Genomic DNA, 24,685 nt, shown 5'->3' with positions numbered 1-24,685 from the left:
TTAGGCCCTTTTGTAAGTCCACAGATGGAGCAGCCTGTCCCGGATCTGTCTGGTCCTCACCCCATAGATGATGGGGTTCAGCATGGGGGGTAGCAGGAGATACACGTTAGCAAAGAGAACGTGGAAATACAAGGGCACATTGTGGCCAAATCGTTGTGTGAGTAAGGAGAAAAGACATGGGATGTAAAAGGCTAAGATGGCACAAAAGTGGGAGCCGCAGGTCCCCAAAGTCTTGACCCGGGCATTCTTCATGGGGAGGCTGAAGATGGCCCTGAGGATCTGGATGTAGGACACCGTGATAAAAAGCACATCCAGACCCGTCACAAAGAATACCACAAAAAGGCCGTAGGAATTACTGATGCGGATATCTGCACAAGCAAGCTTCACAATGGCTATGTGCTCACAATATGTGTGGGGGATGATGTTGGTTCGGCAATATGGCAGCTGCTTTACCATCCAGGGAGTAGGCACTATGAGCAGGCTGCTGCGCAGACCCATGGCCAGACCGATCTTGGCCACCACAGTGTTGGTCAGGATGGTGGAATGTCTCAGGGGATGGCAGATGGCCACGTAGCGATCCAGCGCCATGGCCAATAAGATCCCAGACTCCATGGCTGAAAAGCAGTGAAGGAAGAACATTTGGGTAAGGCAGGCACGGAAATCGATCTCCCTGGCATTGAACCAGAGGATGCTCAGGGTTTTGGGGAGGATGGAGGTGCACAGGACCACATCATTGACAGCCAGCATGCAGAGGAAATAGCACATGGGCCCATGGAGCCTTCTGTCCATCTTCACAACAAACAGGATGGTCAGGTTCCCCAAAACAGCAATGATATACATGGCGCAGAAGGGGATGGAGATCCAGACATGGGCTGCCTCCAGTCCAGGGATGCCCAGCAGGATGAAGGTGGAGGGGTTGGTGAAGTAGGTGGTGTTGGAATCTGACATGGAGTAGGGAAGAAGGTGTCCTGCTCTGAGGCAGAACGGTGTTTCCTGCGTGTTGTGTGTACCCAAGGTCTAGGGTGAAGGTTGCAGTGACAGCACCTGGAGAAAGAGACAATGTTAGCTGGAGAACCAACATGCACTATTGTAGGTTGTTCTCATGGGTGACACAGACTGGTCGCTTGTCACACACTGAAAAATGACATTTTCATTATTCAGAGCAATGTATTATGAACAATGTGTAAGGGGACTGTTACCCCTTACTAAAACTCTGTGGGAGTTTTTTGGTTTGCCAGCTCCCAGCTTCAGAAGGGGAAGGGTTCATGAGACTGACAGACTCCAGAGACAATGGAAAGCAGCCAACACTCCAGCTCAGCCTGACTGACAGGTTGTAAGCGGGGATTGTTCTGGCTCTCTCTGAGCAAACAGAGAGCTGAAAAGAGTAGTGCAAACTCTGTGAAGAAGTCCTGCAGTGACAGAACCAGACACAGACAGCCCGAGCAGTGCAAGCTGTGTGCAGAAGAAGTCCTGCAAAAAGAACAGAGAGCTGAGACACTGCTAAGAGGAGTGCAAGCTGTGCTGAGGGGCAGTTTTGCAGCAGCAGAGCCAGGAGTACACAGCACAGGGAGTGCAGACCCTGTGTTGAGCAGCAGACTGGCAGTGCTCAGAGAGCCAAAAGGAACAGAGAAGCAACCCAAGGAGCTGGAACTGGCCAAGCAGCACAGCCTGCAGCTGGATGTGGTGAGCACTTGGGACCAGCAAAGTGTGGGGAAAGGCTCTGGACTGGGAGAGGGGTCTGGCCACTTCAAGCTTGAGACTGTGTGGTCACTACCAGAGCTAGCGTGTCCAGCCTGTAGCCCCTCCTACAGCATATCCAGAGCCTCTAAGAGAGAGACTGTGGACTGTCCTTACACTCTGCAGGCTGCTGTTTTGATGTCCCTGTGCTACAGAGCAGGGCTGTGTGTTCTCATCTAACCATTCTCATTGTTTCTTATTCTTTTCTCTTTAATCCATTGATGTTTAATAAATTGTATTTGCTTTGAACCTTATGAAGTGATCACTGGGCCAAGAAGGCCTGCAGTGTGAAGAGAGCACCTCGGAGCGGGGACACCCTAACTCCTGCCCCTAGTGACGACAAGGTCAGGGATTAAGCCCCAGGAAACCTGGGTCCAGCCTTGTTGGGGTTTCGAGGACTCTGCTACTCAGAGTGGAGGGGGAGCCCTCAGGATCAGGGAGCCGTGGGGTAAAGGAAGTGGGAGCGGGGACTCAGATCCTTTCGCTGGTTCATTTCACCGGGGTGGTATAGAAGCCAGGAAAGTTCCCCACAAGAGCGGGACCATTCCCCCGCTTACAAATGGACACTGCTAATGCTAATTCCACTTTTGATGGGGCCCATTGTGGCAGTAATTCCTACAGATCCGGGGATGGACAACCTTGATAGGCACCAGCAAGAAACACGAGCGTGGATACCAGCTTTCCCTCATTGTTCCTTACTGCAGTGAAATCTGTGAGTGTAAAAAAAAGTGTCCTAGAGAACTGCCAGGCTACGTCTAGAATGCAGCCCTTTTTCGTAAAAGGGATGCAAATTAGACGTATCACAATTGCTAATGAAGCAGGGATTTAAATCTCCCCCGCTCCATTAGCATAAAAATGGCTGCCGCTTTTTTTCGACCTGGAGCTTTGCCGGAAAAAAGCGCCAGTCTAGACGTGGATCTTTTGGAAAATAAAGCCTTTTCCGAAAGATCCCTTATCCCTTATTTTAAGAGAGATAAATCCCCGCTTCATTAGCAATTGCGATACGTCTAATTTGCATCCCTTTTACGAATCTAGACATAGCCCCAGGGAAAACCAGCTAATATGCCCTTGGGAGAAAACACCAGCTTGTGAGCCCGCCAATATACAGGGAATATCTGGCAAATGTTATGAGAATGGCAGAGGCTGGCACATGTCTACAGATTGAAAATTCTGGGAATTTTTAGTTGAGGGAAGAAAGAGAGAAAGGAGCATATGACAGAGGAGAATAAAATAAAACTGTGGCACAAATAATGAGAGAACAGATTTCAACAAGTAACATCAATAGACACTTAGAATTTCTGTAGGGCTATGTCCCCAAAGCTGAGGGAAATTATCATCCACACAAGTTATTTATCATAAAAAGTTCTTTACTTGTTCTCATACCATAAAAACTAGGGGTCACCAAATAAATATATTGTCTTTTGTTTATCTACCCAGCATCTACACCCTTCGCCCAGCGGAAGGGTCTGTCCTAGCTCAGGTACTCTCTGTCCCACAATCTCCTTTCACCATCTCTGACCTGGAATATTTCCACAGTGCCATTGAACAACACACTATCCCACAGAAACCATTCTTCCAAACCTACAGCAGGACCAAATACCATCTAGATCATCCCTGATAGATGCCTGTCTAGCCTACTCTTAAATACCTCATGAGAGGTCATCGAGTCCAGTCCCCTGCCCTCATGACAGGACCAAATACTGTCTAGACCATTCCTCATAGACATTTATCTAACCTCCTCTTAAGTATCTCCAGAGATGGAGATTCCACAACCTCCCTGGGCAATTTATTCCACTGTTTGACCACCCTGACAGCTAGGAAGTTTTTCCTAAGTTCAACCTCCCTTGCTGCAGTTTAAGCCCATTGCTTCTTGTCCTAGTCTCAGAGGCCAAGGAGAACAATTCCCCACCACCACTATCTGTGACACCCTTTTAGATACCTAAAAACCAGTATCATGTCCCCTCTTAGTCTTCTCTTTTCCAAACTAAACAAGCCCAGTTCCTTCAGCCTTCCCTCATAGCTCATGTTCTCTAGACCTTTAATTTTTGTTACTCTTCTCTGGACCTTCTTGAAATATGGCTCTTGGAATGTTCTTAAGTATACTAAGAACAAAAGATATCTTAGAAAAGGTTTAGAACAATTCCTAGAGGGAGAAAGGAAACTTATTAATGTGGCACAAAAGGTGGATGTGTTCAAGAAATACTTTTGTTCAGGATTTCGAAAGAAGCAGGGTGAGATGTTAACATTCCATGAGGTGTTGAAATCCTCTCCAGGCTGTTAGCAGTCAAGGAGGAGGTTAAACATAATCTAGAATAGAATCTTTGAATTATGAATGCCAGAGTTATGAACTGACTAATTAACCACAAATCTCATTTGGAACCAGAATAACAAGCAGAAGGCAAAAGAGCCTCCCCTCTCCAAAAAAGTAATTACAGGGCCAATCTCTTTTAACTATAAAGTATTAAAAATGAAGGGAGTGTTAAAAAAAAAGACATGTCCAGGTTTCAAAAATCTACAGTCTGGTATGGGGTAAGTTAGGAAAACTTCCATGACTATGCTAAATTCCTTTGGACAACTGGGTTTATGGAATACAGGTCTTGTCAAGTAAACCTAAGTTAATCCCTTAAGTAGAGTACACATTTGGTTGATCAAAAGAACAACACAGATGCAACTGACTTTGATTTCTCCAAGGCATTTGACTTAGTAGGGGAAAACATTCAGGTTTAAAAAAAATGAATATTCTACAATATCAGTAGAGTGCAAGGAAAATGGACTAAAAACGGACTCACTGAAAGATCTCAGGAAGCTGTTGTCAATGGGCAATTTTCAGCCAATAGCATGTTTCTAGTGTGATCCTACCTAGATCAGTTCTGGACCCCAGCTCTTCAATGTTTTATCCATGATGTGGAAGCAAACAGAAAATTGCTGCAGATGATATTTGGGTATGAGCCAAAGCGGGGCAGGGTGGCCCCAACGAGGTGGCCAGGGCAGGCACAGTGGTCGATCTGGAGTATTTTAATCGAGTTAAATGCAAATTGTCATCTCAGAGCAGGGAATGCAGGTCTGACCCACCGTCTAAGCCGTCACAGGTATTATGGGACCCTGCTTTCAGAGTGATGCTCTGTGGAAAAGATCTGATGGGATCCTGGGATGCATGAATGGGGGGAGGGAGGGGTGTTACCCACCAGCCCTGTGGTCGTGGGGAGCCAGGGAGTGACATTCATGGAAAACCATCCCCCCCTTCTCCTAGGCCTCTGCTGGAATCAGACAAAGCAATGGAAAGGCCGGGGAAGACACACCTAATCTCACTAAGGAAACACCACAGCCTCATCTGCATTGAAGATAGAACTCATTAGCATACAGAATGGAGACCAGCTCTTCCAAGGCAGGAACTGCACTGAACTATGGGATACCGAAAGCAGAGAAGCACGGCCTGATGGGAAATCTAAGCTCCAGATGCTAATGAACGCAGGCCTGCTCACCCCCAAATTAGTCAATATCAGACCAATTCTAGTAACGATCCTATTGACATCTAAAATACTGAAACTGCCTAGTTGCATTGTGAGCTCCTTCAAGGAACATCACTCATAACCAGGGGTGATCAGTTTCTGTTGTCTCACTTCTTTCTCTTTGATCTCTTGTCCTATCCCTATAAAAACTCCTATCTTTGCTTCAAGAAAAACTGTTCTGATACCTGGATTTAAACTGCATCAGTTCCATTGAGACTTCTTCATCTCCTGTCTGACCGTGCTGGGGGCTCTGTTCTGCTTGTCTCCTTCCCTCTGGATCCCCGGCTACCATCATCATCTGGGAACTCCGATCAGTGGAAGCTCCATAGAGTGGTGAGGTCTCTCTCTCTCTATCTCTCCTCTCCCATCAACAAGCTCTCTAAGCATAGCCTCCTGACCCTGCCTATGTAAACTGTTGTATGGTTACCTAACATTTGTAATCCGTTTCAATTTAGATTTAATATTGTAACTGTTTGAGATCTATTCACTACTCAGAAATAAATCACTTTCATTATTAAGCTGGTTACTTCTCTCTCTCTTTCTTTCTCTTTTGCTCACTCTTCCTCAAGGGGTGTTGTTTTGGCTTCCCCATTCGCTCTGCAACAACACGTCTTGCACCTAAGCTAAAGATCCCTGTAGTGCCCAAAGTCCTGTGGGGTTTGCTCATTGTGCGGTTTACCAGTGAATGATTGTGCTGTGAATGTGGGGCTAGGGAACCTCAGGGCGTATGAGGATGGCAGCTTAAAATGCTGCTTAATCCAGCCCATTGAGTCCAAAGGCACATGTGGGTGCAGTGTGGCATTGCTGTTAACCCAGCCTGCTGAGTCCAGGGACATATGAGGGGTCAGCGTGTGAGTGCTGAGTACCCAGTCCTCTCAGACGTGCTCTGGTAGTGGGGGTGAGTGTCCTTGTGTTGCTAAGGTGGGAAGAACCCCATCCTGAGGAACCTAGTTCCTGCAGGAGAGCTCCAGTGGGAGGGGGAATTGGCAGCAGGGAGAATTCAGCTCCATAGGAGAGCACAAGTAAACACAAGCAGCACACGGATAGAATTGATAACCTTCCCCTGTCCCATAAGAGTAACCCTAATAAATGAGCATACCCCAGAGTATTGGGCAAATCTGGCAAGAGGGGTGAGTTGGAGCAGGGGACGGATTTTACCTCTACACCTGGAATGGGTAAAACCAACTTTGTCCTGTCCTGGAGTCCAGATTTGGAAAAAAAGGATGTTGAAAAGTTGGACAAGGTGAAAAAATCAGCCAAACACTAATCTGAAGCTGGACAAAATGCCTGACACAGAGAGACATGAAGCGCTTCACCTACCTATCAAGAAGAGAATCAGGCAAGAGATTCATGGAAAGAAAACTCTGTGTAAGAGCAGGTTCTTTAATTGAGCAAAAAAAGGCAGAGCACAACCGAGTGGCTGGAAGCTGTGACGACACGTTGGGGGTCCCCCACCTCCTGCACCCCCGAAATGGCACGAACAGACTCCGCCAGCCAGTAGAATAGAGGTGGTTTATTGCTTCTCCAGCATACAGCACAGCACAGATGTCATCAGGTTACAGGGCAGGCCTAGGATGCCTCAGCCCCCCCTTGATATGGGGGAGGGGGTCTCAGCTTCTAAACCCCCAGCCTGTTGCTGAGGCTGCTTCCTCCATGCTCCCAGACAGAAACGAAACTAACTCTCCTCCAGCCCTGCCCCCCAGCCAGGGGCGGCATTCCCCCTTCGTTTCTCCCCATGGGGGGTATCTGGTCAGACAGGTTTGGAGCCCCCTTTGCATAATGACCAGACAGCAGAGGTCACCACAGCCCTAGCAAGGCACCCCCACTACATCACAGAAGCCGAAACCAGAAAAATTCCGGCTGGAAACGATGGCCAGAGTTTATCACTGAGGGTGATTAACCATTGGAACAAATTACAGCACAGAAGTTGTACATTCTCTAACTCTGCATGTCTCTGGATCCAGACAGGATGTTTTTCTGGAAGATCTGCTTGTGGGCTTGTCTACACTTACCAAGCTGCAGCTGTGTTGCCATAGTGTATCAGTGTAGACATAACCGTGCAGGGTCCCCTCATCAATCGGTCCCCTCAGAGGCGGTAACGAGAATGGTGGAAGAGCTAGCACCTTGGCCTCCTGTTATCGACACTGGGGTCAAGTGCTGTCGATATATTTTTCGTTACATTCAACAAACCCCGCATCTTGACAGGGGGTTAGACTAGAGGGCCTTGGTCATGTTCCTTACGATGCAAAATCCTAAATTAGACCCTTGTCTTAGTCAAACACAAATTATGGAGCTCAACATGGGGGTAGCTGGGGGGAATTTAATGTCCTGTGTGATATGGGAACTCAGACTGGATGTCCTAATGGAGCTTTCTGACTAGGAATCTTAGCAATCTACCGACAAAGAAACTAGATCAGGCATTTTCTGAATGCTGTCTCACAACACACAAGCAAGGGGATATTCAGTTAAACTGAAAGACTTGAAGATATAAATCTGACAAAAGAAAATTGTATTAAACCCATTTCTCTTGTGGAACTCCTTCCCAAGACATTATAGGAGCACAGAACCTACCTGAATGGGATTCAGAAATGGATTGGCCATTGTAGGTGGTACTGCCAGCGCCACCTTACGTTACGAGGTCTGACCCCTTCAGGTAGAAGTCCTCGTTTCCTGTTGCTTCTGAGTTGGCCAAATTCAAAGTAGTTGGACAGGACTTTCCAAGCTGAGAGTTGGTGTCTGGCACAGTATTATTAGAAAGTTTCAGGCACAACAGTTCAGCTGAATTCTCCAATGAAGCTAGGGAAGAAGATGTTTTGTCCATGGTGAGACCCACAGACTTACCGTCTACCACATCACACCCCCTGTGCCCTGCCTTTGTAGAGCAAGAAAAGGATACCTGTGAATTTTGTCTTCCTTGGGAATCCCCTTTAGAACGCTCTGTCCCGCATCACTCTCAGCACAATATCTCCTGCAGCATCCCATGCTGAGAGACAACACTTCTGTGCGCTGATTATTATATAGCTCCGTGCAATCCCAGCGAGGTTCCCTCAGCCTCACAAGCAGACGTCTCCATGTGAGCAGGCTGGAGGAAAGCCAGTCTGGGCTATTTATCCATCTTTAGGAGTATATACTAATTAAAGACCCTTCCCAAAGGGAGAGGAGAACTCTTGGGCTCTGGCCTGAGCCAGGGAGGAATTGGCTGCTCTGTACGTCCGTGTGTATTTCACAATTAAAGTTAATTGGAAGAAAACCTGGCATAATGCTGAGAGCTCTGTGATGGGGTGATGTTACAGAAGACCTCTTCGGGGGCCTTCCAAGGCGCTGACACAGCCACTGCCATTCACCTTCCCACTCTGATCCACCCCCAATGAACTATTTGGGTAAGCCCCCGTTAGCACTGAAAGGGAGACTGTGAACACTGGTTGCTCCCCCAGATAATAATTGTTTACACTAGGCTTGATAGTAAGTAAAAGTGATTGTAGTAGGTACAAGTAGTATGATTGAAGAAGTTATAAGTGAGAACAAGCAGAGCAAAGTAGGTTACAAATCACAAGTAACAGAAGCACTTGGCGAAGGCTAACATTAAGATCCGCAGCACAGACTAGACTATTACAAACTCACCCTAAAACTGTTTCTGTTCCCACTGCACCTTCAAAATCAGAGTCATCTCCCTTCCCCTGGGGTCTCTGGGGCTACATCTGCACTGCAGGCTTCTTGCACAGGAAGCTTTTTCCGGAAGAGATCTTCCACAAAAACTTCTTACGCAAGAGCGCATTGAAAAAGTGATGCCCTTTTGTGCAATAGAGTGTCCAGACTGGATGTAGAATAGTGATAGAGATGCAGCCGTGTTAGTCTGGTGTAGCTGAAACACAAGACAGGACTATGTAGCACTTTAAAGACGAACAAGATGGTTTATTAGGTGATGAGCTTTCGTGGGCCAGACCCACTTCCTCATATACCATATATGGTTGTGCCGATTTTCTTCCACATATTGATCTGAGGAAGTGGGTCTGGCCCACGAAAGCTCATCACCTAATAAACCATCTTGTTCATCTTTAAAGTGCTACATAGTTCTGTCTTTTGTTTCAGACTGGATGGACGCTCTCTCGAAAGGAAACTCTGATTGCTTTGAACAGAATGGCCACCAGGACACTTGTGGTTTTTTCGATTTCCTGTTTTTGTGCAAAAAACCCTGTTCCCAGACCACACACACCTTTTTGCGCAAGTGCTCTTGCACAAAAAGGAATTATTCCTCGTAGAAGGAGGAATACCCATGCCGGAAAACCCCTCTGTTCTTTTGTTCTACTCTGCGAGTTTTTGCGGAAAAACTCTGTAGCATAGACCCTCCTCGGGTACGTTCCACCAGCCCAAAGACAAAAGACTCCAAACTTCCTACTCTTTGTAAAGAATTCCCTTTCTGCATGGAGAGTCGTCTGGTCACTCCCCACCAACCACTGCTAGGATTTACAGACAAAATCTACTTGCATATGATTGCCCAGACACTGAGGCATCCCAGCTTAGCTCAGCTTTTGTCGCTGTCTACACAGCAGGAAGTCGAAGGAAGAACATTCTTCTTTCCACTTCCCTTACTCCTCCTGAAATGAGGGTTACAGGAGTCAGAGTAAAACATCCTCAAGCTCGACACTATTTGGAAATAACGGCTTGTTGTGTAGACGCGCTCAATGTTATTTTGGAATAATTAACATTAACGTTGCTAACTGCTATGTAGACATACCCTAACTGAGAAGCAGAAAAGTGTCTCCTGCACGTACTGTATGTCCCAGTGACTTCCCGTATGTTCTCAAGATCCCAGGTGATGGTGGCAGCAGAAACACCTGTATGGAGAAGCACTGTCCATTGGACATAATGCTCACACTGTCCGAGGCTGTTTTCAGGAGAGAAGCAGATTATTTATTCTTCTCAGTCAGGAAAAAAAATGGCATTTTCATTATTCATGGAAATGAACTGAGAACAACCGAGCCTGCGAATGCCAGTTCCCTGTGCCATGTGGTTACATGTGCCAGTAATTACTCTGCCTCGTGGTGTGGGAAACCTTCCTGGGTACCAGCAGGAAACAGGAGGGTAGATACTGGGTGTCCATCATTGTCCCTTATCGCAATGAAACCCAGACAAGTCCATGAGGAAGGGAGTTCCCATGCACTTGGTTGTCCAAAATCTGAGAGTGGAAAAAACCACAAACGTTGGCCAAAACGTGTTCGAGGGGGAAACATCCCAAGTGGGACACACCTCAGGGTGTCACTGATAGCAACTGAATAGAAATACCTGCTCACTTGGAACTGTGGCCCAAACCAAGCCAGTGATTGGATGCCTAAGGAATGACACGTGGAATAATCTGCTCTGGACAAGTGCACAGTTATGTAAAATGGGCCTATTGTACGTGGGGCGTGTCTAGGGCATGGTCAGAGCAGGGGCAGGGCTTGGGAAGGGGCTAAGTGGGGCAGGGTGGAACAGGGCAGGGCATGTGGTGGGGTGTTCGTCAGGGCCCTACACCTGAGGTACTGGTGAGCTGCTCCAGGCTCTCCATCCCCCTAGTAACTGCCCTTCCCTGGGCTATTCCTTGCTCCTTGTTACCCCCTGCCTGCCCCCTGGGATATCTTCTGGCTGCATGGCCCCTGTCTGAGGCCTGAGCGAGCCGCCTATTCGCACGTACCCATGAGCTACCATGTCCCTGCCCCCTGAGCTACCCACCTGCCTGCACACAGCCCCTCGGCACTCCCGTTTCTCCACCCTGAGCCACCCCCTCCCTGCATCCTGAGCTGTGCTCAAACTTTCTCAGCTGATCCTCCCCCCACCCCTTTACAGTCATAATTTTTGGTCGTGCCTCTCCTCACCACAACCTAGACAGGCTGGATGGGCCTAGGATCCTGTCAGTCTGGGACTCACGTCTCCTCCCCTCTCCCACCCTCGGGGCCCCTCACAATCCAACCTGCAGCCCCCCGACAGGTGTCGCGTGGAGTGACAAGAGGGGTCACATGCCCCCAAGCACCATGGGCAGAAGGGCCAAGGGGCCAGCAGCCCAGAGTTACTGGACATCTGGGGCTTTAGCAGGGGGAGAGGGGGCTGGCAGCAGTTTCAGGGCCCAGCTCTGCCCCCACTTGCTGGCTGTAGCAGGGGAAGCGAAACCAGCAGCCACAGGTCACGCTGCTCTCCCGGCGCAGCGCTTGGAGGAGGGGGCTGGATTCACCCTGACTGGTGGGGAGCAGAGCGACGTGAGCGAGGGAGCAGCCTCAGCGGAGGCTGCCGCTGCCAGTGAGTGCGGGGATCCCTGCCAGCCCCAGATCCCTACCCCGCTAATCCCTCAGGCCCCATCATTTGGGGAAGAAGTGGGGCAGGAATGGAGCAAGGGCCGGGAATAGGTGAGGCATGGAGCAGAGAGGGATTTTCTCCGCCATTCCACACGCTGGGGCGGGGTCACATGGCCAGTGTCCCTGTGTCACCCCTCAACAGTCGACGCTGAGTGTACCTACACCTGATATCCTCCCCCTTCAACCAACGACAGCTCACCTCACCTATGTAGGAGCAGACGTTACATTTTTAAACCCAACCAGAGCTCTTCAGCAACCAGCCACAAGTTATCAGACCACACTGGTGTTAGAGCCCATTGTATTTATTTTAATCTCAATCGTCTTTCTTTTCTGTAAGAACAAGATACAGTTCTTCTGCCAGCTAACTGCTAAAAAACGCCCCCCAAAATCTAGAGTTTTTATCTGTCAAAACCCCAGAGCTTTCGAAGGCCTAAGTGGTCACTACAATGAAGGTTCAAGTCCCCCCCATTCCAAAACCAGAAATGGCTCCCTTGCCACATGGTGGGGAGGGGGAGATGATCCAGTGAGGGATAGAAGGATGGGAGCCAGTGCTAGGGCAGGGTCATGGGGGGAAGAGGATGAGAAGAGGCAGCATGTTGGCAGAAATGGTGGGGCAGGAGGGGTTGCTTTATGGGTACAGTTCTAAGCAATGAGATTGGTGGCAAATGTCTCACTTCATGAGTTCTACTCCTGCCGCTTCCCCAGTTTGCCATGCTGAAACAGCGCGGTAAGAGCAGGAAAATATATAATGCAGGAAAATATATAATGCCTGGCTAGTAGGGAAATAACAGGGCACCATGCCACCCAACATCCCTGAATGAAGCTTACTCTGGATGCATCTACACAGCACCTGAAACTCAAAATAAGATATGCAATTTGTGCTATGCAAATTGTGTAGCTTATTTCAAGTCTATTTTGAAGTAGCTTATTTTTTCTTTTGGTGCTGTCTACACAGCGCCAGATTTCTACATAAAGCACTACTTTGAACCATCCCTTATTCCTCGTAGTATGAGGGCAAAATAGTGTGTCTGCTATATTTCAAAATAGCAGATGTGTTCAAAAGGCACAGGGTAGCTATTTCGGGAGACCTGAAATAACTCTGCTGTGTAGACATACCCTATGAGAGCCAGCGCTCCAGGAGAAAGCATTAGTTCCCTTTCTGAGTGAAGAGACGGAGCAGCCTGTCCCGGATCTCTCTGGTCCTCACCCCGTAGATGATGGGGTTCAGCATGGGAGGGAACAGGGCGTACATGTTAGAAAGGAGAACATGGAAATGCAGGGCCACACTGTGGCCAAATCGGTGCATCAATAAGGACAACACACATGGGATGTAAAAGGCTAGGATGGCACCCAGGTGGGAGCCACAGGTCCCAAAAGTCTTGCACCGGGCGTCCTTTGTGGGGAGGCGGAAGACGGCCCTGAGGATCTGGGTGTAGGAGATAGAGATAAAAACTACATCCAGACAGGTCACAAAAAATACCACAAAGAGTCCGTAGTAACTACTGACGCGGATGTCAGCACAAGCCAGCTTCACCATGGCCATGTGCTCGCAGTAGGTGTGGGGGATGATGTTGGTTCTGCAATATGGCCACTGCCTTGCCAGGAGAAGACCGGGAAATATGAGGACACCACTGCGCAGAGCCACAATCAGACTCATCTTGCCCACCACGGGGTTTGTCAGGATGGTGGAATGTCGCAGGGGATGGCAGATGGCCACATAGCGATCCAACGCCATGGCCACTAAGATCCCAGATTCTATCATGGAAAAGCTGTGAAGGAAGAACATCTGGGTAAGGCAGGCATTAAAATCTATCTCCCTAGAATTGAACCAGAAGATGCTCAGCATTTTGGGCAGGATGGAAGTGGACAGGACCAGATCAGTGACAGCTAGCATGCAGAGGAAATAGTACACAGGCACATGGAGGCTCGACTCCTTCTTCACAATGAAGAGAAGGGTGAAATTCCCCAAAACAACTATGGCGTACATGATGCAGAAGGGGATGGAGAGCCAGATGTGGGCGGCCTCAAGGCCAGGGATGCCCAGCAGGATGAAGGAGGAGGGGTTGGTGAAGTTGGTGGTGTTGAAATCTGACATGCAGTAGGGGAGAGGGTGTCCAAGTCTGAAGCAGAACAGTGTCTCCTACATGTACCGTATGTTCCCTGGAGTTTCTTTAGATGCCCATGGTCAGCAGGAATGGCTGCAATACAAACACCTGGATGGAGAGACAACATGAATATGAAACACAACGTGAACACACGGGGCGGTTTTTTGAAGGTGTGAGGCAGATCAGCTGTTCTTCACACTGAAAAATGACAGTTTCATCCATCAGAGAAATTAATTATGAACACCTGACCCTACTAATGCCAGTTCCATATCTGATGGTGCTCCATGTGGCAGGAATTCCTACATAGCATGCTACGGGAAACCTTTATAGGCACCAGAAGAGAACACAAGTGTGGATTCTGGCTTTCCCTCATTGTTCCTTAATGCAGGAAAATCCAGGCTAGAGAGTCTACAGCAGGAGTGGACAATAATTTTCCATAGGGGGCCACTCCAAGAATTTGGGGAGTAGCTGAGCACTGCACCCTTCTATGATATTAATGCAGGGATCTGGGATGGAGGTTGGGTGCAGAAAGGACCTTGGGAAAAGGGGATTGGGGTGCGGGAGGGTTCTGGCTTGGAGGAAGGGTGCAGGAGGGAATGCAGGGTCTTGGAGGGGGTTGTAAACTGGGGCAGGAGTGCAGGGGTTTGGGCTGTGACCAGGGACAGCAGATTGGTGGGGGTGAGGTCTAGGAGGGGCTTGGGACTTAGGAGTGGTGCAAGAATAACAATCAGAAAACAAACGAGTGGAAAAAAGAAAATACAAGACAGGTCTGTGTTCACTGTAAAGTACTGAACAATGGAGGGAATGTTTAAGAAGAATAGTCAACAAGGTTAGGAAACAATGGAAAAGCCCATATTGGATTCATTAATAAAGTAGAGAAATAATGTAATCCATGCCAAGGAACATCAAGGCTTAGGGAACACAGGTCTTGTCAAGTAAATCCGTTTGCATCCTTTAAAGGGAATATTGGTTTTGTTCATCTCATGAAGCACAAAGATGCTATAAACCGATTTCTCGGAGGGTATGTCTACTCTGCAGAGCTTTTTCGGAAAACGGGAACGGTCACTCAGAGCAGGGGAAGGATTTTCCCTCTGCACGTGGCATTGGGGAACCCACCTGCATGCAGTTTTGAGCTCCATATTTTGATAAGGAGCTGGAAAAAAGGAAGCGGTTCCAAAATGGAGCTGCACAAATAACCTGAGTCTGGACAAAGTGCCCGGCAGAGAGACTGAAGGAGCTTCACTTCGACAATCAAGTGAGACGTGCCTGGGTAGAAAGCAGTGGGCGAGGACGGGCTCTTTAATGGAGCACAGAAAGGCAGGGCACGACCCTGTGTCTAGAAGCAGAAACCAGACAAATTCCAGCTTGAAACCAGGGCCAAACATTTAGCTGAACTGTTGCTACAAACTGCGCAGGGAAGTGCTGGATTCTCCAACACCCCGTATCTCCCGATCCAGACGGCAGGTAGAAGATCAGCTTGAGGGCTTGTCTACACTTCAAAGGCTAGAGCCGTCCTGCTGTAGCACTTCAGTGCCAACATTGCTTACACCAAGAGCAGGGGTAGTCTTGCAACCACGGGTTATCCACCTCCCTGAGGAGGTTGCTGAGTTGGTGGAAGAAAAAAGACACGCTCACTGAGCCTGTGAAATCCTTCCTCAGAGCAAGTCTTACTCAGGGAGCTCAGTATGGGGGTAACTGGGAGGAATGTAATAACCTGTGTTATCCAGAAGCGGCGAGGAGTCCTGCGGCAGACTAACTGAAGTGTAGGAGCATAAGCTTTCGTGGGCAAAGACCCACTTCGTCAGATGCATGTGTTATCCAGGACGTCAGACTGGAATATTTAATGGAACGCTCTTCCCCCAGACCCTATAAATCTATTGATAAAGACACTAGGTCTGGCATTTATATTTACGCTGTCTCAGAACACGAGAACAAGGGAACGTTCCGTTACATTGAGAGTCTTCCCATGTATCGCCAATGAACAAAAACGGTTTACGTAACAGCTATGTCACCTCTTGAACTTCTTCCAAAGATACTAGTCTAGCAAAGAGCTTTGCTGAATGATATTTAAATAAATTAAATTAATGGAGATTACTTTGCTGAATGATATTTAAATAAATTAAATTAATGGAGATTACTTATCTGCTAGAAATAGAAGGGACCTTGAAAGGTCATCAAGTCTAGTCCCTGCCTTCACAGCAGGACCAAGTACCATCCCTGACAAATTTGGTCTCTGCAAGGATTGAACTCACAAGCCTGGGTTTAGCACACCAATGCTCAAAACACTGAGCAATCCCTCCCCCTCAGGTGCTGTTCCACCGGTCTATATTACAACGGCATTCCCTTCAGTTGTGCAGGCTGATACCTTCACTTAGAGGACCGTGTTTTCAGTTGCTTCTCGGCTTGCCCAACTTGAAGCATCAGAACTGAGATGTCGAAGCTGGACAGCTGCTCCCAGCACAGATTTTTTGCCAGTTTCAGGCATAAGCGTTGAACTGAATTGCCAAATGAAGCTAAGAAGGAAGATGGCTGCTTATGTTGACAAAAGATTCTCAACCTTCCAGTGCGGAGCTCTTCCCCCTGCGTGCCTGAGAGGGGATATCATTCAGGTTACAGCTCCCACCCCCAGGCAGATGTGCCCGTATTAATATCAAGAGCCCTGAAATGCAAGAAGAGGAGGGGACAGTGTCTGAGCAGGAATGCATTGCGGCTCCTGAGGTCTTCCCTCAGTTTTTATTCTAAGCAAAATTTTGTCTCAGGGCAGTCTGAGCAAATTAGGTGCCGTGGCAGCAGAATTTGGCCTTGTATCATACATCTACTGACACCTTTTCCCCTGAAGGGTTCTCTGTGATACCGAGGCAGGCACATTGGATTGGGAGCCATGCGCTGGGGGGATACATTGAAAAATGTGACATTTTGGCCAGTGATACTGGAGCAGTTATAAACTGTGACAAGAACCCTGTGATGGTTACAGTCTGTGTGGAGCAGAAAGGGCCCCGGCTGACTCCCTGTCCCATCATACACACCTGGCCCTGGCTTTGTCGAGCCAGACGTGCATACCTGTGAATTTGGAGGCATAACGATTTTCCTGGGGAATCTCTCTTAGGCTACCATGTGCCACATCCATCTGACTCAACCTCCGCTGAAAAATCCCATGCCAAGAGCTGACAGCAACCGGCACGGTTTATAACACGGCTCTGTGCAGTCCCGGTGGGGTTTGCTCAGCCTGTAATGGAAAAGCGGCATCTCCATGTAAACAGGCTGGAGACCAGCTTGTCTCTGTCTCAGTGTGCTTTATGCAGCTCTAGGAATAAACAGCAATTAAGGACCGTTCCCAAAGGGAGAGGAGAACTCTTGGGCTCTGGGGTGAGTCAGGGAGGAACTGGACGTTCTGTCCATTCGTATTTCACACTTAGAGTTAATTGAACTTTGGATCATGTGCAGATCTCTAAAGGGTCTGATACTCTGCAAATGTCCAGGGTGGATGAGAAAATAGCGGACAGACAGACAGACAGACAAGTCTGGAGAAAGGGGCCTGAGACGTCCACATGACCAAGTTTTGCCAACTAAACTCATGTCAACACTCAAAAGTCGACAAAACACAAATTGCCAGAGGGTGTTCATGCTTGCTCCATCTGTCGACAAGTCACGTCCACATTGGGGGTACCATCATCGACATGTGCGCAATGCATTGTGGGAATGTGTCCTACGGTGCCATGCTGTGGGATGGCAGAGCAGATCCCTGCACATTTTGGGGTTTCCTCTGAGTTCTCCCGAAAGCAACCTCAGCTGCCGGGAGAACCATGAGCCTATCTGTGAGCTCTCCATGGTAAGGAAGATGAGAGTAGCAGTGTTTTTCCTCCCTCACCCCGCAGCAGCAGCCTGCCTGTCGTGTGTTCCTAGTGCCAGCCAGAACAGGAGCAATCCAATGGTTTGTTCTTTGTTTGTTACACAAAGGAACAGCTCACTCAGTTGTCAGACACGTCCCGGGCTTTGGAAGGGGAGGGGCACAGGCCTGCAGGGCAGCAGAGATCAAAACACTGAGCAGAGCCATCAGGGCAGGCTTTCTGGGATACTGGGGGAAGCCAGTTCTGTCAACAAAACAAACAGCAGACACTGCACTAGCTCTTTGTTGACAATAAAGGAAGGGTGAAAAAGGTCTCTTGTGGGAGGGGGGGAGTATTTTGTCTTAAACTGTGGGGCTATGTCTAGACTGCCCCCTCTTGCGCAAAAAATGTGCAAACGAGGCAAAGCATGGAATATTGTCATGCCTCATTTGCATAAGTAACGAGGCCCCATTTTTGTGGGAGAGGCTTTTGCGCAAAAAGGAGCCAGCTACACGGCTCCTTTCTGTGCAAAAACCCCCTCTTGCACAAGAGCCGTTCTTCCTGAAATAAAGAGGACTAACGGCTCTTGCGCAAGAGGAGGATTCTGTGCAAAAAGGAGCCATGTAGATGGCTCCTTTTGGCGCAAAAGCCTCTTGCGCAAAAACGAAGCCTCACTAATTATGAAAATGAGGCATGGCGATAGTCCACGCTTCACCTCATTTGCATTTTTTTTGCTCAAGAGGGGGAAGTGTAGACATAGCCTGGGTGTTTTTCTGGACACACGGCCCATTGCAGTGTGAACACTCTGACTGTTGTGTCACCAAAAAGCAGTTTGGGACAGTAAAAGTTGGCCCTGTAGACATGCCCTGAAAGGAGGCACAAACACTTTCTCCAGACATATGGGCTGACTAATGGATTAGTGAACACTAAATCTCATCATTATACCTGTCAGCAGCTTTCACTGAAGGATCTGCTAAGCACCTAGCAAAAGAAAAAGTGACTTTCAACATATCCCCATTGTACAGATAGGCCAACTGAGGCAAGGGGAGACATGACTAGGCCAAGATTACCTAGAGATTGAGCGTCAGGCTCAGAGACAGAACCTAGGTGCCCTGGCTTCCCTGCTGTAACCAAGGTCTCTCTGTCACGCCAAGAGAGAAACGGACTCCCGCTCTGGCAGGGCCTGTTCATTGGGTGGGAGGCAGAGGAAAGGCTGGAAGAGGGAGCCTGAGCCTTCACCATCCTCCCAAGATGAATCTGAGGGTTTGAGACCGAGCTGGAGCATGTGAGATGTGAACCCCAGGACTTCACTTCTGCTGCAAAGAAACGGGGGACCGATGTGGATGCTGACAACCCTTGGGGGAGGCTGAGGAGCTCCAAGGTGGGAGCTTGGCCTGCCAGCAGGCGGCTAGGCACACTGAGAGCAGGTCTGAAGCAGACAGCACCACCTGATGGACGGTGGGAGTCTTGGGGACCGGGCCCAAGCTACACGTCCACCCAAGGGAGCCGACTTGCTGCAGGAGCCCACCCAGAAGGGCTGCGGGGAGAGTGGGGGGAAGAGATGTCACCTTGGTAACGAGCCTTGTTCAGAGCTGCCTGATGTCAGTGAGGAGTGAGAAGCCACCGGGCCCCATCCGCAGCCTGAGGAGACTGCCAGACAGCAGGGAGCACAGAAGATTTACTAGGCAACAGGGGCACAGACTTGTCAGAACAGAAGCCAGAAGCAGCCGGCAGCATCCATCTTGGGAGAGGGGGCCTGGAGTAAAAGGCCATGACCCTCCTCCCTGCACCTCATGCCAGCCAAGACACACTCAGCTCCCTGGTCCAAGCCTTTCAGGCCTTGGCCTTCGTCCCGCTTCCTGGGCAAAGGAATCCCCTGTTCTCTCCTGGCCTGGGCTCAGGATACGGAAACATCAACCATTGCACCCATGGGGAAGACGGTCACACCGAAATCCCCCTCCCCACCTCGGTATTGGTGCAATGCCCAGGGAACAAAGGATAAGACTATATTAAAGGGGTCTCACAATACTTGGGGGAGTGAGCAGCACAAGGGCAAGAGGGATTTACTGTTGAACAATGCACAGTCATGCACATGGCAAAGAATAACCCCAACTAGAAATGCCAAATATTGGGCTTTCCATTCCCACTCACGAAGGAGTCACTGTGGACAGTGCTAAGAAAACATCTGGTCCGTGTGCAGTGGCAGGCCATACAGCTAACAGAATATTGGGAACCATGTAGATAAAGGCTAGACAATAAGGCTATGTCTAGACTACAGAGATTTTTCCAAAAAATGTCACCTGCGTCTAGACTGCCATCGCGTTCTTTCAAAATTAAATTGAAAGAACGCAGTGGTTTTTTCGACAGCAATAAACTTCATTTTACAAGGAAGAATGCCTTTTTTTGAAAGAGCTCTTTTGAAAAAAGGTGTTCTTGAACGCAAACAGGGCTTTTTCAGAAGAGAGCGTCCAGATTGCCTGGGTGCTCTCTTACAGAAAAGGAGCTTGTTTCTCTGAAAGTCTTGTGGCTGTCTAGACGTTCGCTTCTGAAAAGGCTTGTAGTCTAGACATACCCTAAGATACAAGTATTATATTGCCTCTATATAAATCCATGGTATGACCACTTTTTGAAAACCTGCGTGCAGATATGGTCTGTCCATTTGAAAAAAAAAGTTCTATTGAATTTGAAAATGATATAGATAAGGGAACGAGAAAAGGATTAGGCATAAAGAAGTCCTTCCATATGGAGAGAAACTTAAAAGACCAGGATGTTTCAGTTTCGAAAAGAAACGATTAAGGAGGAAGATGCTAGAGGTCTAAAACATTGTAAATGCGGGGGGAAATGGAATAAGGAAATGTTATTCATTTCTTCACATGGCACAAGAGTCGAGGACAGCAACTGAAATAAATAGGCTGCAGATTTCAAACAGAGAAAAGGATTTCTTCTCTGTGGGTCCAGTAAGAAGTTCCTGGAGGATCTCCATCAATGGCTCTTCTCCAAGGTGGGCAGGGATCCAACTCCGAGTTCAGGGCCAGCCTTAGGGAAAATGGCCCCCTGAGTGAACTTGTATGTTGGCACCCCTACACCTCCCACCCCGGGTATGGTGCCTCCCCATTTCCCTTGGCTGCCATGGGATCCCCCACCCCTGGACCTTCATCCTGTGTCCCCTTTGCCCGTAACTTCTGCCTCTCCTGCACCCTAACTCCTACACTGTGCCCCTCACCCCAACATTTTGTGACTTTCACCCCAACCCCTTCGCTTCCCTCCCATCTGCCCCCCAGTGCCAGTCCTGCACTGCCAGTGTGCCTACCAACCACCTCCCTGCCCAGTTTCACCCAACCCCTTATGCCACGGGTTCTCAAACTGTTTGGCCCGTGGTCCACTTGGCTCAATACAAAGCTTTCCATGGACCACCGGTGGCTAATGGAAACTCACCATTGATTACATAATTATGCCTGAGCCGTTTTGCTAGTAAAAAAGGAAATATTCATTTAAAGTATTAAACAGAATGGCTGTGTCTAGATTGGCATGATTTTCCGGAAATGCTTTTAATGGAAAAGTTTTCCGTTAAAAGCATTTTCAGAACAAAGCGTCTAGATTGGCACGGACGCTTTTCCGCAAAAGCTCTTTTTGCAGAAAAGCGTCCATGTCAATCTAGACGCGCTTTTCCGCAAAAAAGCCCCGATCGCCATTTTCGCCATCAGGGCTTTTTTGCGGAAAACAAATCTGAGCTGTCTACACTGGCCCTTTTGTGCAAAAGCTTTGCGCAAAAGGGACTTTTGCCCGAACGGGAGCAGCATAGTATTTCCGCAAGAAGCACTGATTTCTTACAGTAGGAAGTCAGTGTAGACAGCTGGCAAGTTTTTCTGGAAAAGCTGCTGATTTTCCGGAAAAACTGGCCAGTCTAGACACAGCCAATTGGCACTTTATCCTTCTCATGGTAGCGTACCACCCTTATTTTCAAATAAAGTAAAATAGGAACGTATGTCCAGCACAAAGGGTTCCCATGTTTTCTTTATTTATGGCAGGAGTGGGGAACCTTTCACGGGTCTGGGAGCCCCTGAGACACAGAAAAAACGGTTGGGGACCACACTAGGGAGAAGGCAAAAATACCTCCTCCAAAACCCCCAACCTTCGCTGATGTGGCCCCCAATTGAGACACTTCACTCCTCTGTGCTCCAGCCCCATTGGGGGAGGAGGAGCGGGAGGGAGGACTGAGCTTCAGGGTTTCCCATAGGCCAGATTTACTCTTCTGGGGTTTCAGGATAAGTGGATTTTGTGGAACCCCCCCCCCCAGGCTCTGGGTTGGGACAAAAATGGTGGAGCGGGGTGTCAGTGTGCGGGACAGGGCTGCCAGTGAGAGGAATGGGGTGCAGGATCTGGGTGGACAGAGGGGTGCAGGAGCAGGCTGGGAGTAGATGTCTGACCAGCAGGGAAGGTGCAGGAACAAGGGAAGGTGCAGTCTCTGGCCGGGGGGGAGTGTACAGGAGCAAGGGAGGATACAGGAGCAGGCTGGAGAGGTGGGGTCTTGGCAGGGTGGTGGTGAGTGAAGGGCTGGAGATGCAGGGGTCTGGGTGTGGGGGGGCACTTACTTGCCTTCATGCCTTGCACCAGGCCCAGGCACCACCTCCGCTACTCGCATTGGCTGGATTTCATTGGAGTGCCAGCGCCGGCTTCCGGAGGGGCGGGGGGGCGGGGGAGAGCGGAGGAGATGGGGAGAGAGAAAGCTCCGAGCCTCACTGCATAATCTGGGAAGAACTATGCGGGTGGAGGGGCGAGCTCTGGCTCCCTGAGACAGGGGGAAGAGGGAAGCTGAGCTCACGCCTCAGACCACATGGAAGGCAGCCACGGAGCCCCCTTCAGAACCCACCTCACCCCCCTGCCTTTAGTGGGTCCCTGTGCTGGCTGTCTGGTCACTCCCAGGGTGGGTGTGGCTTGAGCTGCTGAGGGCAGGGGGACTGAGACTTTAACCCACAACCCTACCCTCCTCAGGCAAGGGCTGTATCTCCGACTCCACTCCAGAACCCACCCCACTTCCCTACCTTCTGGGGTTCACACCCTTTGCTCCCCCTTCCCCCCGTGAAGCCTGCTGGAAGAAAAAAGCCAGCCATCAGGGAAAGGGCACCAAAGTGGAGGGGTGGAGTCAGAGCTCTTCACTGCACCCCCCTGACTGTAGTGCCCTGGGCTTAGACCTTGATCGCCCAGCCCTAAGGCCGACCCTGACTCTGTTCTGCACGTCCCAGGTCTCCCTTTGCCAGAAGCTGGGACCGGACAACAGGGGCTGAATCCCTCAGGGTATGTCTACACTACAGCGCTAATTCGAACTAACTTAATTTGAATTAGTTAATTCGAACTAAGCTCATTCGAACTAACGCATCCAGACTAAAAAACTAGTTCAAATTAGCGTTTTGCTAATTCTAACTAGCATGTCCACATTAAGTGGACCCTGAGCCGGGGTTAAGGATGGCCGGAAGCAGTGCCGGCAGGGCAGCAGATGAGGACTTAGAGCGTGGAGATGCTGTCTCAGGCTAGCCGAGGGCTGCGCTTAAAGGGACCCGACCCCCATCCCGGACACACAGTTCTCAGGGTTCCTGGCTTGCAAAGCAGTCCTGGCTTGGAGTGCCCTGAGTGCCCACACTGGCCACATCACAGCACTCGGCCATCAGCCCAGCTGCACTTGCCGCAGGCTGCCATCTGGGGAGAGGGAGCAGTCGGGGGGCTGCAGGAGAGCTTCCACACCCAGAAGCCCGCAGAGCAAGCCCAGTCCTCCCCATCGGGGGCTCGTACCCCATTCCTCCCTCACCTCCTTCCACTTACCCTTCCCTAGCCCCCCTTCCTGATGTACAAAATAAAGAAAACGTGTGTTCAAAAATAGAATCTCTCTTTATTGAACAAAACTTGGGGAGACTGGGAAAAGGAGGTGGGAGAGGGGAAGAGAGAGGGTGGGAGAGGGGAGGGCAGCTAAAATGATCAGAGGTTTGGAAGAGGTCCGATATGAAGAGAGGCTAAAGAGACTGGGACTTTTCAGTTTAGAATAGAGGAGACTGAGGGGGGATAGGATAGAGGTCTATAAAAGCATGAGTGGGGTGGAGAGGGTGCATCAAGAAAAGTTATTCATTAGTTCCCATAATAGAAGGACTAGAGGACACCAAAGGAAAGGAATGGGTAGCAGGCTTCAAACTAGTAACAGAAAGTTCTTCTTCACAAAGCGAAGAGTCAACCTGTGGAACTCCTTGCTGCAGGAGGTGGTGAAGGCTAGAACTAGAACAGAGTTTAAAGAGAAGTGAGATAAAGTGATGGAGGTTGGGTCCATGGAGTGGTATTAGCCAGGGGGTAGGAGTGGTGTCCCTGCCCAAAGTTTGTGGAAGGCTGGAGATGGATGGCACGAGACAAATGGCTTGGTCACTGTCTTCGGTCCATCCCCTCCAGGGTCCCTAGTGTTGGCCACTGTAGGCAGACAGGCTACTGGGCTAGATGGACCTTTGGTCTGACCCAGTACGGCCATTGTAAGCTCAGGGCTCAGGGTCAGGGGTCTCAGTGGACCCCCTTGATTTTCATGCACACCTGCTCCTGGGTGGTCAGGCTGGCAGCTCTCCTGCCCTAGACGGCCACTTTCCTTTTCCTAGTGCGGAGGTCATGGACGAGGTCCACAATGTCTGCACTAGCCCAGGTGGGTGCTCGCCTCTTGCGGTCCTGGGCAAGCTCCCAGGAGACGCCAGCCTGGCCCTGGGAAGAGGGGGAGGGCTGGGGGGCAGCGGGTGGCTGGCTCTAGCCGTGCCAGGTGCAGGGTCTGCTGGCTGGGTGCTGGCAGGCTTGCACCTGGCACGGGCACCGTAGCCAGCCCGTGCCCCTTTAAGGGGTCCGGGGCCGGGAGGGGGGCAATAGAGTTTACCTGGTGTTGGCCAGAGTGGCCACCAGGGCAAGCTGGGGAGGGCTAGCCTCCCACTAGTTTGAATTAAGTGGCTATACAGCCCTTAATTTGAACTAGCTAATTCGAACTAGGCTTAGTCCTCGTAGTATGAGGTTTACCTAGTTCGAACTAAGCGCTCCGCTAGTTCGAATTAAGTTCGAACTAGCGGAGCGCTAGTGTAGCGCCTAGGAAAGTTAATTCGAACTAACGTCTGTTAGTTCGAATTAACTTTGTAGTGTAGACATACCCCTAGTGTTTCCCACTTCTTCTC

General features: G+C 49.5%; 2 protein-coding genes across 2 annotated transcripts; both read right to left on the bottom strand.

Moving 5' to 3' along the window:
- On the bottom strand, positions 1–948 carry LOC102449558 (olfactory receptor 52R1-like). Its single transcript, XM_006112571.1, has one exon. It carries the CDS (start codon positions 946–948, stop codon positions 1–3), a length of 948 nt encoding a protein of 315 aa, XP_006112633.1.
- Positions 949–12,719: 11,771 nt separating this feature from the next.
- On the bottom strand, positions 12,720–13,667 carry LOC102449331 (olfactory receptor 52K2-like). The gene has a single exon (XM_006112570.1). The coding sequence runs from the start codon at positions 13,665–13,667 to the stop codon at positions 12,720–12,722; it is 948 nt and encodes a 315-aa protein (XP_006112632.1).
- Positions 13,668–24,685: the final 11,018 nt, after the last annotated feature.

Source organism: Pelodiscus sinensis, chromosome 1, assembly GCF_049634645.1.
Source record: "Pelodiscus sinensis isolate JC-2024 chromosome 1, ASM4963464v1, whole genome shotgun sequence".
Lineage (NCBI taxonomy): Eukaryota > Metazoa > Chordata > Testudines > Trionychidae > Pelodiscus > Pelodiscus sinensis.
Note: the sequence above shows the minus strand (reverse complement) of the source record. Positions and strands in the feature narration are given on the sequence as shown.